The sequence below is a fragment of the Plectropomus leopardus genome, chromosome 6 (assembly GCF_026936395.1).
Source record: "Plectropomus leopardus strain MGB_pleo_1.0 chromosome 6, ASM2693639v1, whole genome shotgun sequence".
In the NCBI taxonomy this organism is placed as follows: Eukaryota; Metazoa; Chordata; class Actinopteri; order Perciformes; family Serranidae; genus Plectropomus; species Plectropomus leopardus.
The window spans coordinates 32566823-32582941 of record NC_142181.1 but is presented as its reverse complement, the minus strand read 5'-3'; the positions used below and the strand labels follow the sequence as shown (position 1 = coordinate 32582941).

General features: G+C 36.8%; 1 protein-coding gene across 1 annotated transcript in view; it reads right to left on the bottom strand.

The window, feature by feature from the left end:
- The window catches only part of capn5a (calpain 5a), a 39483-nt gene extending 25761 nt beyond the window's left edge, over positions 1 to 13722 (bottom strand). The window contains exons 1-2 of the mRNA XM_088079274.1: positions 13475 to 13722; positions 5750 to 5909 (exon numbers count right to left, since the gene is read on the bottom strand). Coding sequence (XP_087935400.1) covers positions 5750 to 5905 — 156 coding nt within the window. The 5' untranslated portion in view covers positions 5906 to 5909; positions 13475 to 13722. The remainder of the gene's footprint in view (positions 1 to 5749; positions 5910 to 13474) is intronic.
- Between the last annotated feature and the right edge of the window lie 2397 nt (positions 13723 to 16119).

The window sequence follows — 16119 nt, the reverse complement described above, 5'->3', positions numbered from 1 at the left end:
CAGAAACACTATGGTTGCACAAACTGTTACAGAGTAAAAGTTCCTCCCTCACATCAGAACAGACTCCAGCTGCAGAGAGCCCTAACCACACAAGTTTAATTTCCTCTGTTGTCAACTTTCTCTCAGAATGAACATAACAGCTGATATGACCTACTGAGTGCTATATGGTATGAGTCTTAAAATCCACTATCAGCAGAAATCTAGAAGCTAGTGCTGAGTAGAATGAGAGCAAGTTCGGACATATCTGGAGGTACAATCTGTTAGTGATGTTGATCCAAAGATGCATTGACCCAGCAGGCTGAGTGATGAAATGTTCTTGTAAAATGTGTAGTAACCATTTGTTTTCACTGGGTAACTCAGAAAGACATTTTAAGTTAAGTGTGAAATGATATAATTGTTTCCTCTCTCCCCAGTACCTGGACAAATCAATAATATTGATCAATTGTAGTGCTTTAGGTTTCCTGTTCAATTATTTAGCAGCTCGGATTATCAATGATTTACAGTAAAAGCATATTATAAACATACAGTTCAGGGTAGAGCTGGCTGGTTCTTTGTACTGTGTACACTGGAAGATGATGTGGAGATTGCTCTAAACTATGCACACATAAACACACAAACAAAAAAAAACAGTCTTCATTCAAAACCATGTTCAGACTTATCTTTTCAATCTCACTATAGGATCTGGTCTAAGAAAGGGTTTTAATTGATGGCTCTGTCATCTATCTAAACTAAAGGAGCAGTAGTGGCATCTATGTAGGATTGTAGATTGCAAACAGCTTCAACAACTTCTCCCGCTTCCTCCAGTGTTCATTGTTCAGGAGGATTTTTACCAAAAGCCGAATTATCAGGAGAGATCTCTTCCTCTCCAAAACAGACATACCCATTGATTTAAACACTGAATAAAGCAGTTTCATATACATCAAATAATATATATAATCAGTGTTTTTCCAACACTGATCACCGGAGAGTAGATGCTAACTACAGTGGCCAATGCAAACCCCAAATGTCCCTATTTAGACTCAGACGAGGACATGCTAGATATAAACATTTCATTATAATGTAACAAAAACACAACAGTTTTTATTTTCAGATAATTATACAATAAAGAAAACAACCTTATCATATTATATTCCATTTTTGCCAATATATTCCCTTAAATGGTACACTCTGGACCCTAAGTGGACTAAACAGGAAAGAACACTAAAGATGATTTGATGTGAATTACAAGGAATTTAGGCAAAATAGCTGCTACGGAAGGCCACCTTATATTTTTCTTTCCTCCACCAAAGACAACAAGTATTATTATGAATTTCTGAAACTGAGTGTAAAGCAATGTTTTTTTGTGCTTTGAATGTGTGTGTGTGTGTGTGTGTGTGTGTGTGTGTGTGTGTGTGTGTGTGTGTGTGTATAACAAAGACAGTGTTCAGAGTAAACAGCAGCAGACAGAAGCTAGAAACCCATTAGGCAATAACTCCATTATGAGCATCATATTTCCCCATCATCTGAACTTAACAAATAAACCAGCCGCAGTGGTTACTGTTGCAATGCATAAAAACATTCCTAAAGGCAAATATGGCTCTGTGAAATGCAGTGCAGTAACTCAGAGCCTCTGAGGAAAGTTTGGCACTTTAGTCACAACTCTGTGATATCAAACAAGTTCAATGTTTATTCTAGTCTGAGATGTTTTATTAAATCAGTTATCCACCGCATGAAAATGGTGATATCTACTCACTTAAACTGATTCATGGCAAAAAACCTATTATGGTACTTTCCTAAACAGAGGGAAATATTTATGTCTGTTAATATGACACAGGCCAGGTCCTTACATACTTTAAGGAGTATGGTAGAAGCTCAATGGAAAATTCAAAGCAGTTATATAATGCTCTGGACTGTTTACAATTCCAACCAACAGTTTGGCTCATCTCACAGGGCAGCAGGATTCAGCTGCAGAAAACTGAATCAGTGCAGGTTTAATGAGATACAGGAATACTGCAAAACTGGACACCACAGAATTTACATTATAATCCTCATCATCATTTTTAGCTTCAAGCTGTAAAACTTAAAATCTTATTATCATTCATCATCTTTTGCTGTTGAGAGCGCATTGTCTTTCAGTTTATTGCTCACACTAACCACACAGCACTTCTTCTGTTTAACTCAAAGAAATCAATAATTCTGCTACAGAAGAACATGGGACATATGACAGGATACAGTATTAAAAAGGTGTTTATAGGGGAACTCCACCAATTTATACATGTCTGCTGGGGATGAGGACTACAAGTCTGAAAATAAGTGAGAGAGAAAAGGGATCAAGGACCAGGGAAAAAGAAAAGGGAATTTCACGGACATCGAGACATGAAAGTTATTAGAGCTGCACAGAGGAGCATCTATGTTTTATTTGACAGAATCTGGCAGCTGGAGCCTCACAGGTAACGTGAAAGGAGGGAAAATGTAAACACACCCGGCTGTAGCTGACAACTTTAATCCCTAAAGTACTTTTTAAAAACAAAATTTTATTGTATTAAACGCATTTCAAATTCTAACCTGTTGCTTAGTGATAATGAATTTCACTTGAAGGAAATCAGAAAAAAAAAGATTTGCCACAAAGGGAAAATGTCCTTTCCAGAGGCCTCAGTGTTTTGGTTTGTTTTCCTCTACGCTTTCAGACTCAACATGTTTAAATCAGCGGAGGCAGCCTGTGTGGGACCGTGCAGTGTCTCTTACTTGATTTGAGGAAGTATTTGAGGGAATAAACAGTTTTTGGTGCAGAGGTTACTTGAGGTCAGGGGCTCTAACTGACGCCTACATCCTTCATCTACTCTCCTACACCAATATCAGAAACATCTCTTGCTTTTATGACCTGGTTATTTTATATTCAGCCATTAATGTGTACTTAACAATGCCAGATCCTGGGCCGCGCCATTGAAACTGGACTTGGATAGAAAAAAGTTGTTAATATATCAGTTAATGATAAGCTCCTTTACTGCTCAGGTGTGTTAGAAGAGGACTGATAACCTTTTGCTGCTGCACACAGCTACACGTTCCTTCAAGACGTGTAACACAAAGCGTGCTTTAAAAAAAAGGGATTTCATTGAGTTGCATTGACTGTTTAACATTGTTGGCATGGAAAAAGATAAATCACCAAAACTGGCTAAATACAGTACCGCCTGCTTTGGAGGACTGGTAATGGAATAATCTTGGAAATATTTAAAATGGAAAAACTGACTATCTCTTTGACAATCCAAAAGAACAAATTATATCAAATTTGAAATAAATGATCATGTTAATAACCCCATTATGAGCAGACTTTGAACGTTTCATCTCTCTTTGCCCTTCTTAATGGGAAAAGTAAAAAAGCAAGAAACGGCTGGCGCTCCGTGGAAAACTGGCATGCTTCACGGCCCTTAACATTCAGTTAGGGAGACAATTATTGATCTCAATTTAAACTTTATTTTGCAGTTACTAGGACTGATAGTGTTAAACTAATGTAGTATTTAATCATATTATTTATATTTCTATAGTTAAATATGCTTTAAAGTGTAAAGGGTTCAATTTCACATTCAAATTTGCCTTTGCAATTTAAAAAGCTGTTCTTTAATGCCTTTGACCTTCGTTCTGCTCATTTTACAAGGATTGGTACAGGCACCGTTTAGGAACCGGTACCGCTTTAAAAGTATCATGAAAATGGTGAACTGAAAGTTTTCTTGAGGACTGAGTTGCGGCCCACAGACTTTGTGGCTCTTATCTTTTTCTGTGAATGAGCAAATGTGGGTGTGTATTTAAAAAAAACTGCAAAAGGGTTATGTGTAATAAGCATTTTGAACCCTATGATATTGTATTTTCAAAAAAAATAAAATGGGAAAAATAACTAATGCAACAAGTTGAAATGAAATATGTTGCAACACTATATACACTATACACTCTCTGTATTTTTATTTTATTTTATTTATTTATTTATTTATTTTTAACAAATCCAGATTTTGATCTAACCAAAGATCATTGGATCCGAACATTTTCCATATCTGCTGAGCCATATTTTATATTAAGTTTCAGTCTCACCATTGCTGGAGTCCTTATTTGACCACACATAACAACAACTGACGTCAGAAACAAATTCAATTTGCCTTTGCTCAGTAACTACCAGGGAGACATGTCAACAGGTCGTTCTGCTGTCCAAATATTTGCTCAAGTATTTGTTCACAGAGCAAACTCAGCCTGTGTGTTGGAGCAGATATCAGTGGGGTAAATTCCATAGATTCCTCTCACTGTTCACTTCATGTAACTTCTCTTCTCTCTATATGCAGCTCTCTATTGTCTCGTGACCACCGTCCCCCTGACCCACCTACTGTCTCCTGTCTCTGTTCCTTGTCCCTCTCTGTCTCCACTCTGCATCAGCTGCTCAGCCCACTGAAACCATTGCTGTGGTTTCATCTCTGTGAATATCAGTATCATTTTATGAGCTATTCTTCAATTTATTGGCCATAAAATGTTTTAACTTTGCAGTGTTGTTATTTGAAAATCCTATAATCATGTAAAGCAGACAATGTGGAGGATTAAGGCCCTGACACACTAAGCCAACATTCGCTCGTCCATCAATGTTGGACTATTGGTGAGCGTCTGTCGCCCTAGCTTTTGCGGCGTGTCCTGCACCATTGGCACTAGTTGGCCGCATGTTTTTTTTCTCAGTTTTTCAGCATGATGAATCAGCGTCGGAAACAGCGGAGCGGAGCTGTCGTAGAAAATTATTATTTTATACTATTGAATTATGTAAATGTAATCAGGAATAACTGTATGGAGATGTATCATTCCCAATTATTTTAATCTGTTTTATTATTCATCAAGATGAGGATTGACCACGAGTGCAAGTTTTCTCTACATCAGCAGCCCATTAGAGAATGAATCCCGAAAAACTGAAATGAGGAATGTTAACAAACAGCCAAAGTCAGATGGCGTGAGATCCAAACAAATTTGTTATACGTACGTGTACTCTTGCTCGCTAGTGCATGCTATATATAATTAGTTTTTTTTAACATGGGGTTGAGTTGGTAATGTGCTAACCTGCTAACAAGCATCTTTATTCCCACCTGTTGGTCTTCTAGATTCACTTTTTGAATGACAAATACAGACTACCACCGTCTGCTGGTATAGAGTGCTATTTCCTCTTACACAGATAGAGAACATACGTGCGGTGTGTTTAAGTGTAACTTTTTAGCCAAGATGCAGGCGACAAAAGGCAAGCCAACTGTTGGCCTTCATTGCTACTGTTCCTTTGATTCAGTTTGGTGTGTCTGAGGCATAGACTGTCTATAAAGATGGACGACTCGTCCCCAAATCCTCCCACTGTGCAAAAATGAAGCCAAAATATCCAAGATACCGCCGATGCCATCTTGCACTGTAGGCATCATTTGGAATCAGAGTCTGCACAATACAGATCTCCACGGTGCCAATATCCCACCCATACAGCTGTCTGACCAGTTGCGAGCAGCGCCATTGATTGTAAACACACCAATTGGCTCATACAGCTGTCAATCATGATGTCAAATCCCATTTTTATAACATTAAATAATTAGTTAAAACCAAACTTATCCTAAAAAACGAACACTTGGACAAACATCTTTTTAATAAAAACTACCTAAAATGACTGAGAGCATGTTTGGAGAAAATTCATTTGATGCTTGAGTTTTTAGATTGTCAATATTATATATTATAATATCTCAATATTTCACAAACCACGTCTTTTGTTTCTCACCTTGGGTCTTTTCCAGGTGACTCTGCCAATGCGGTTGCTCTGGTAGAACAGAGACTGGTCAGTTGTGGGGAACAGGGGGTCTTCAAACAGACGTCCATTCTGCTGGCACTGCCTCCTCAGTGCAGCGAAAGACTGGCCCTCGTATGGAGCTACCATCCCCCTGCACACACAAAAACAAACTTTCTCAGTTCTGACAATAAAAATATTCTTACGATGAAAAACACGCCAATGGCCCACACGGTCAGTTTAAATATACTGTGTAGTATGCAATACAGCAAACTGGGAATAAAACCAGGGCTGTTACTGAAACAATGTTTGTTATTTTGAGAAAGAGGAAACTCTGCAGATTTATATTTGCCTCAAAGTGCACACTGTGATGTGAGTGAAGATTAATAACAAGGATATCCTTCTCCCTTAACACTCCCAAAACTCACCCACAAGAAAATCAAACACAATACATCAACTTCACAAACTGCCCCTTCAGTCATGTGACACGATGACAAACAGAAACCTGGACAGTCATGTTTGACTAAGGATCACCAGCAAAGCAAACACATGATGAAAGTGTGTGTGCGTGTGTCTGTGTGTGTGTGCGTGCAGCAGCATTAAGTCCCCGATCTGGTGTGTGAAGTCCTAAAAGCAACTTCCTGTCTGCCAAATAAATGAGACAATGAAATAAAGAGGAAGCGGTGTGTGTGCGTGTGTGTGTGTTTCATTTGTTTTTGGATGGAGACATGGGGTGCCTGTTGCGGACTAAAGTCATATTTTAAAGGGACAGTTTACCTTAAAAACTTGCTGGTTGCATTGTTGTTTGGTTCAGTAGTTTTGGACCTTTTTATTTATTTATTTATTTATTTATTTTCTAACACAAATTTATTTAAAAGATTTAATAATACAAAGTTAAACATCAAAGAGAGCAGAAATTGTCAAAAAGACAAGTGACAGACTTACATTGAACAATAAAGAAAAAACAAAAAAACAAGCCCTAAATGAATAGACATTAAGTTGCAGACCCTGTTTGAGATCTTGCTTCAGGGAGCTCCGTCTGAGAAGATTTTGGTTGTCAGATATGATTCAGACCACAGGTCTGTAGTTGTCATTTACAGCTGAGAAGATAACCATGGAGGAAGTGAAACCCCCTCATCACAATAGTCTTATGACTCTTACTCACACTGGAATCCCGTCAATAGTGTTTTAAATCGTAAAAATTAACTATTCCCCATTTTTCTAGGGAACTCCTGGAACTCTCTCAAGATCCACAGGGGTCCCCGGACCACTGATTTCAAACCGTAGGATTAGTTTGCCACTTAGTGCTGCAATGTTCATTAAATATTCAATGTACATTGAAAGCTGCATTTTTTGGCTGCACAGTATTGTGCATCTTAGGCAGCAGATAAAAACACACTGCTATGCACCACATCAGTAGCAGTAGAGGTGATTTTTAATTACAGCATTAATAAATGTTGGTAAATGAACTGTTAAACAACATTCCTCCAACTTGTTCCGACATGTATAAGTTTGTTTGGCACCAGTAATTGATGCCTGTGAAACATGGCTAATAGGGAATATTTTATTGTCCCTCTGTGTAAACAAAATTACAAGTCACAAGTAAAAATTATTATAACTCTTTTGCATTTTTAATATGTTATTGCATTTAACAAATGTATTCTCTCTTTATTTGAGACCCAGTGGATCAAAGTGGGACTTTGATTTAGATTTAAAATACCCTTCACATAATAGAGGTGGCTGTCTGGATTAGGAATCTAATGGAAATGGACCTGAACCATATTTTCTCTACCCCTCTATTTCCCCCTCTTCTTCTTAATATTTATAAATGTATTCATTTATTTTATTAATATACTTTTTATTTTATTTTATTTATCTATCCTTGTGTGCTTTCGCTTGTTTACCTGGTAACTAGTCTTTTGGCTTGTACTTTTATTTATTACCTTTAAGCACTTGATTTTGTTGTGATTTATTATCACCAAAACGGGCTTGACATAAAGTTTTTGTAACAGTCTTTTTTGTAAATCTTCTGGTTGCCAGTAAAAACAGAATTTAAAATAAAAAAATATGCATGTGTGTTTTGCTGTATTTTACAAATTTGAACACAACAGCCATGTTGTAAACATATAATCTCATCGAATTTGCTGCAGTGCTGTAGATTGAACTACCAGGATATAAAGGCGTTAAAATGAGAACAACTTTTACAACTAAAATTACACATACACATGAATGCACTGGCAATATTCATTCAAAAAGCATCAGTTAGAATAGGAAAACACTGACAGGACAAACTGTAAAGCATAAGTACTTTCACTTTCAGACTTTAATACTTTTACTTACTGGTTTTGAATGCAGGACTTGTACTGGTGTTGCACTTTTAGTTAACTACAAGATCTGAGTACGGCTTTTAGTACTGACTGCCAGGATGTGGGTTACCATAGAGACGGTTCATTGGTCACATCAGGCAAGTCAGTAATTATATCAGTGTCAATTAAAGGCACTAAACACAGAGGACACTGAACAGATCATTAAAACCACAACATATTGTACTGCCTGTTGGTGCTTCTTTTCAGTAAATACTTTTTTCCTCTGTGATGCTGAAGATATTGAAAAACAAAAACATACTTGTAAAAACGAAACAAAAAACGAGTCCTTCCAGAGACAATGTCCTGATTGCTCTTTACAATATTATTCTATAATGATATTTGAGGAAACAGTTCAGATTGAATCTGTTCACAAAGTGGCATGGCAGAAACGTTTTTGGCTTTTATAGATCACATGATACTTTATGTGCTTGTCGGTAGAAACCGGCCCCCTCAGACATGATGCAGCAGGCACTAAAAGATGTGTTACTGCATTGCATAATTCTTCAAAAGTTTAGCGGATCATCAGAAAGTTTTGAAATCAGGTGACATCTGTGAAATCTGAACTATATACTCCCAGAAATCCCTCATATGTGGCCACTCCCACGTATAAGGGGTGCGCCTTCCCATTAGCGCTCGCATAACATTCCTACGTCACCTTGGATTGGAAATAATGACGGCTAGTGTGGCGGCTGCAATAGAAATAAAGCTGCTAATATTTTAAAAATCCATCACAATGCTTCTTGGACTGTTATCGCAAGAGGAGAAGTCACATAACATCACTCAGTGGAAACGCAGTTGTCTTGCAATGTTGTTTTATCGACATTTAAAAAATATTGTTTGAGTTTTGCACAAATCTTTAATGGAAATCTGTTTTAAGAGAGTCATTTGAAGAATAAATAAGGGAGCATTTGAATTCACACTGAACTAACGGCAGAGTGAAGCTGCACAGTTGTAAAGCACGTTTAAAGGAAAACAGCATGAGGACTCTGAGGGGTCGTGAGCTGGTGAGAGGAAACTGACCCTCTTCACTGTGGAAAAGAAAAGCATGACTGAGACATGACTCATCATCAGAGGGGGGCGGGGGACAACCTGTTTCTCTGTGTTTATACTCACTTTGGTCACTATCACAAACATTTCAACATGTGTAAACGTGCAAATTACTGACACCATTAAAACCAGACTGCTGGTCTATTTGCTTCTCGGATTTAATATTAACTGCAGGCCTTTTTCACAACATTTTGATTTGATTACCAACAACATTAATGATGGCTCTGTTGTATCAGAGTGTCTTCTTAGTGTCATGAGTGAGCTTGTTAACATTTTTGTAAACTGAAAATCTTTGAGTTTTGGACTGTTTTATACAATTTGAAGCTAATAATGGATTTCTGAGGCTGATCAACAATCAATAATTTTGATTTTTAGGTTTGCTATCAATATGTGGGCCAACAATGGATAGTTTTACATGAACACAAAAAAGTTCTTTATGTTAGAGTCTAAAACACTGTTTATGTAACCAACACACAGAGCTATCTGAGTGTAACATTTGACACTGTAAAAAGTGCTCTCTGTTAAACAAACTCTGTCATGGTGACACAGTGTCTAAATGACCTCAGGCTCATATTTAGCATCTGTGTACTGCAGTTTCCTGTTACTTCAGCAGATATACTGTATATTCTGATGCCTCATCTATATCCAATATATCCACCCAACTGGTTTAAGGGTTCCTACAGCATATGGCAAGTTAGATTTAAGTTTATTAAAGACATTTTAATACCACTCAGAATAACATTTATGACCAATTTTACAACAACCATAAGTGAAAACAAAACTACTTACATCAATTACTTTGGGCCCAAATGTTTATCGTAACATGAACCGTGGCTTTTTGGGTAATAGCCAGTGTTGTTTGTTGTTGTTTTTTTCTTGTCCATTTGGTATTTCTTACTCTGCATCTGGGATTCAACTGCTTTCATTCTCATCTTGTCACTTTTGGAAAAACTTTTTGCATAAAGCAAGCCGAGTCTCTGAGGCATTGCCTTGTGGCGGTTACAGCCATGCCACAAAATCTTGATTAAATGGCCATTTTTCACTGAATTTGCGCTTCCCTGCGTTGTCCAGGGTACAGTGACAGCTGGCTAACGTACATTTCAATACAAATTAAGGCCTTATTTTTAGATTAATAATTTTAATGCCTTTTAAGTCTTTTTTACAATGTCTAGGCAGACAACTGGCGACTGATTTCTATTGCAGATATATGCAAAATCAGTAAACTAATTTATGTTATCCTTTTACAGCTGTAATTGTAATAGTTAAAGATATCTTAAACACGGCAGTCCGACCCACCTAACATTTCTGCTGTTTTTATTTCATGTTCTTTGTTGCTTTGCTACCATCTTTAATAAACCTGAAGCTAAGCAATGTACTGCTGTGGACGGGGCAACAACAAAACATGTTTTAGCCACTTGAAAAATCAGTATCAGTGTGTGCTCTAGCTTTTAATATTTACTCCACTTCTACCTTACACTCTAATCAATCAAGGCAACAGTAGCAACTCCTGTGTTCTGCTCAGTAATGTTACTGTTTTTGTCAGTGGAGTCTGGTGTTTTTGTGATAACTGTTTTAGTTTCCTTTTGGAAAGGGCTATCTGACATTAAGGTAAAGTGATGAAAATATTCTTATACAGTGTACACAAACATATTACACCAAGACGCCAAAACAAGTCCATTGCTCTACTATAATGCAACCTTTGAAATCAGGGAAAAACACAATTTATTCCATATCACGATATAACAACATCCAATATCTTAGCTGATATATAGTTTCATATCTTGATAAGATATAATATCTTTATTGCCCACCCCTACAGAGAACCAACAACTACTCAACATCAGCTCTGACCAGTTTAACTCACTGAGAAATTAAGAAAAAGAGCATAAATGTGAGGTAAACATACACAGGAGGAGAAACAAATGTCAGCAGCAGGTAAGGAACTCTGCCTATAAGAAGTCACCTGTTCACATCAATCTGCTGTCAACAAGTACACACCTCTTTCAAACTGCCTGCAGCAGTACCAGATTAACTTCCAGATCTGATTGTATGATACATTTTTTCTGCTCAGTCCTTTAATGCATCACACAGCTCACTCCTGATTCCTTTCAATGCGAGAATGCTCTGTTTCTTTCTGTGAAAACAACTGACGAAAGGATTCAACTGAGCCTTTAAGGACCTCGGGTGTCAGCCACAGACACAGAGGGCTGATTATGGAGCAAGTAAAAAGAACAGAGAAAAAAAAAACCAACCACCCATGGGTGTGGTTTCATGTGGGCACTAATCGACATTTCGCCACAGATAAATGTGACAGCTGAACAACACCTCAGATGTTTAAACAGACTATCAAATGTTAGATTATGTGTGGCTTTAACAGCATTAATTCCTCTGATGCACCTGAAGGCAGCTTTGTAACTCAGTCTACTTGTCTCACTTTGCTGAAATTAACTTTAAGAAGCATTCTGTAAAAGAGCCTGAAGTGTTTTTCAGCTGTGTGAAGCCACCCAGAATAAGTCAATATTACACAGGAAGCTGCCTTCAAAATAAAAGTGCAATGTCTGTCATGGAGAGGATACCACAGAACTGAAAGTGGAAAGCATACATCTTTATAAAAACCCAAATACTGTCCCTAATTTTTCTTTTGTCATAGAATTGTTATTATGGCAATTAATCGTATTTTATGTATTTTGCAATCTTGTCAGTACAACACCAACTCTGATTATTAGGATACATTCAAGTTATTTTTTTGTCGTTACAATACAAATGTAAAGTGAAACTTGTCCAGTGGCAGGAGGAACTACAAGATGTATTTCAGTCCAGTTTCTTTACCCATTCACGTGTAATTTACTCACTAATGGTGTGCTTTTTTTTAGGATCTATGCCTTTGGATTTCTGGAACTCTTAAATCTGTAATAAGTAAGTTTTTTTTTTAAACTGTCATATTTATTGTAACTGGCACTATTTTCACACAGCACTAATTGGGACATACATATATATATATATGTATATATGTCCCAATATATATATTGCCTACTCTATTGCCTTGTAGCACTTCTACTAGCCTTACTGCACGTGAACAAACATAACCAATCAGAGTCGAGGAGTCTCTAATGCAGCTTCCAATCATGTCCGTCACTGCTAGTGAACAGCACTCAAACTGTTAAACCAGGCAGCTCTGATCAAATATCAGTTAAGATGCTGTAATTGCATAAATTATTTCTCATCTCAAATGTTTTCAGAAACACATTTTGATGTACTGTTAAGATGAAAATGAGAAACTTGTTCCAGTCAGTGCTAAGTAGTTCAATCAACTACTGTCATTTATATCTTTTCTCCACCCAAATTATGCTTCAAAACCCAGTAAAATAGAGTGCTTTCCCATTGTTAATAGATCAGAGGTGTGTATACGGCTCTGCAGCAGATGAGTATGTCATTCTGTGTGTGAGATTCTTTTTTTTTTTATGTGTTACAGTCAAGGTCACAAACGGACCAAAAAACAGGTTAGCAAAGGGTAGACAGCAGCATGGAGGCCACCAATGAAGGAAATGTAGCAAATTTGAATTCCATATTTTAAAGCATGTTTTAAAAATGACTAAGAAATCTACCTTTTCTATCTATCACTTATTTTCTGTCAAACTCTGTGCCAAATAATCTGGAACTATGATTACGTGCTGCTTCAACAGAGACAGACGGTATTTTCTGGTGGCCAGTCATTGCATTGTGCAGGTGTTTAGACTAAAATTCCTCTGACAACTACAGAATCATTGACCCAGGAGTGAATCTCCGGTTCTTATTTAATGTGTTTTATTGTAACGTTTGCTGTCTTGATGCAGCAACTTCACGATCTTTACACAAGTTTGACCCGATATAAAACAAAAATTTACCTTATCACGCATAAAAGATACACATTTTATTTTTGACGGATTTTTCCGGAAGTGTCATTGTTAACGGGAGCTAGCTTGAAAGATAGCGAGTTCGTTGAGGTTTTTCAAAGATTTTTCATATTTTTGACAGACTGAAAGCAAAACCACCCGCATTTCTTTACTGTAATACCTTTCTTCTGTTCAGTTTTATAATTTAACGTTTCAAACTGAAGTTTTATAAATCGTTTCTTCGTGTCGTTTGTCAAAGTTAACGTGTGTAACTGAAACCAACGTTATCTTCACTTTTTCTGACATTTAACACAGCAGACCCTTTAATAACGGTTAGCAGCAGGTTCACACTCGGTTAGCAGGGAGGTTTCCAGGCAGACTTCAGATGACTGAAAGCTATTTCAGTCGCTAAGCTTTAAATAATTAGATTTTACCTGTAGAAATACTCGGTTAAATGTCAGCTCCCCGGCGGCTCTGTCTCTTCTCCCGGGAGGACTTCGGTGTTTCTTCCTCCTGTTCTTTCGGCTGTCAGGTCGGTGATGTGCAGAGCTTCCACTTAGAGTTTAGTTAGTTTGCAGCCGTGGAAGTAAAACACACACAGACACACACACACACACACACACACACACACACGGGGACAGTGAGGAGGAGCTGCAGCCCGCCTTCACTCATCTGAAGTCTGCAGACGGACTCTGTGATGCCTTCAGGAACCGCAAGGACAAACTGGAACCACTCAACACTGTTTACAAGTGATGGGAAAAGTATTTAGATCTTTTATACAAGAAAAAGCAGCAATATTAAAGTGTAGAAATGCTCTGTTGAGGGTAAAAGTTCTGTATTAAAAATCTTATTAACACTCCAATAGGCCAGTTACACACAATCCCATCACTCTGTGCATAAACAGCCCTTTTCAAAATCAAGCTTTAAAAAAAACTATACATTATTATTTTTTACTTTCGTTTAGTTGGTTTTCAACCAACTTCAGTCCTAATCATATATACCAAATATTCATATTCAGAATTTAAAAGCTTTCAATGGCATTTTTTTGTCATTACGCCACTAAGTTTTTAGATTTTAAATAAAAGAAGAATTATTTTCAATCAAATAGTCAAATACTCACACTCATGACGCCCTGCACACAAAGTGCTCTTTTCAAAATTAAGCCTTAAAAATATTATACAATAATATTATTTTCTACTTTCTATTAGTTATTTTTTAACACACATCAGCCCGAATCATGAATAACAAATACTCATAGATTTGAACCCTTTCAATGCCAGGTTTTTGTTACAATGCCATTACATTTATAGTTGAAAAAAGGAAATCATTTTCAATATACTACTTGCTAAATAGATTTTTATTTATTTATTTATTCATTCATTCATTCCTTTATTTTATTTATATTCTATTTTATTTTTATCAATATTATTATTATTATTATTATTATTATTATTATTATTATTATTATTATTACAGCCTGAGATATGTCAATGATTTGCAGCAATATTGATTGTGACAGTGCATCTAGTGAAAAAGCATGTATTTTCACAAGATGCTAAATATGGTAAAAATGATGCCATCGGGTGGAAAACACCAAATTCTGAGGCAAAAGTCCAGAATGACTCCCAGAAATAATACAATGCATGTTTTTATGCTTTGATGGCTGTGGAATCTAAAATTGCAGTTTGAATGAGTTTCAATGGCACATTTTTGCACTTAACAGTCTGAATGTAACAATTTTTTTCCACAGTGTATTTTAGACTCACTGTAGGAGCTGGACGAAGTGGCCGGGGAGAGGGAAGTCTGGGTTTCCATGCTTAGGCTGCTGCCCCCACGACCTGACCCCGGATAAGCGGAAGAAAATAGATGGATGGATGGATGTAGGAGCTGAGCAGGAAATTCCAAGATTAAACAAAAAAACACAAACTTACAGAAAACTTATGCCCCATGCATGTACACAGCCAAAATTATCATAAAATGATAAATGAAAAGTGCATACAATGCGCCAAACAGTCCCTAAGGGTTGAGTTAGCTGTGTTCAAATTGACATATATTTGTGGCTTATATTGTATGTGAAATAACTGTGCAATATTTCTATTTGAGAAAACTTTTTTACCTATTCTGCTCTTGCATTTATTTGTTTCACACTTGTAGAATTATGCAAATATTTGTTCACATATACATTTTTTTCTTACGTTTACATATTTGTACATTATTCATACATATTACACAGAAATCTGAAGTAGTATGCTGAGAGTCAGATTCTTTGTTAAGTGTCAACATGTTTGATTCAGAGTTGAAAGTTTACAAAGACAATTCAGATTCTGATTTTTGTCACAAACTTTGTAAACCAATGCCATTTATGCTACATGATACAATGTTCATTATACATTGTCTTGCTCACAATGCTTAAGAACAGGGGTCTAATTGTTCAACAAAGTATGAGGTCCTTACACAACATCTGTAAAGCATTTAACAACCAGAGACCGGATGTCTGTTCAAAATGATGCTAAACTCCAAAGAAACAAGCAAATGCACGAAATACAGCACAGAAGGATTTAACCGTAAACCAAGAAGTGAAGGAGCACTGTTGACATTTTATGACAGTAGGAAGGAATTTACTGTTAAAAAAGAAAGTTGGAAAGTTTCCATTGAAGCTTTTATTATATGTCACTGACCTCCAGTGGCTGCTGTAGTCATTACAGGAATAACTGAGCAGGCTCCAAAACGTCAATACTCTTTGATATACTGTACAAGGTAATACTAGAGCAGCATTCATAACCGGTTTCACCCCTCTGTTTTCTTCTCACAGATGTTTGACCATTGTTCTATGAGCTTTTTGGTTGTTTGAACTGTGTGAAAGTGAAGCCTGTGTCATACAGCTTGTTTTTTTAAAATTTATATTAAGTGAAAAAACTTACAGCTTATTTTTTTTATTTTTGGAAATAAATACACACACACACACACACACACACACACACACACACACGTTTGCAGATACTACTGGTTACCAGTATAGCAAAGGAAATGCGTCAGATTAGTCACTGGTGCTTTAACTGAAGAGGACAGCAGCATATTA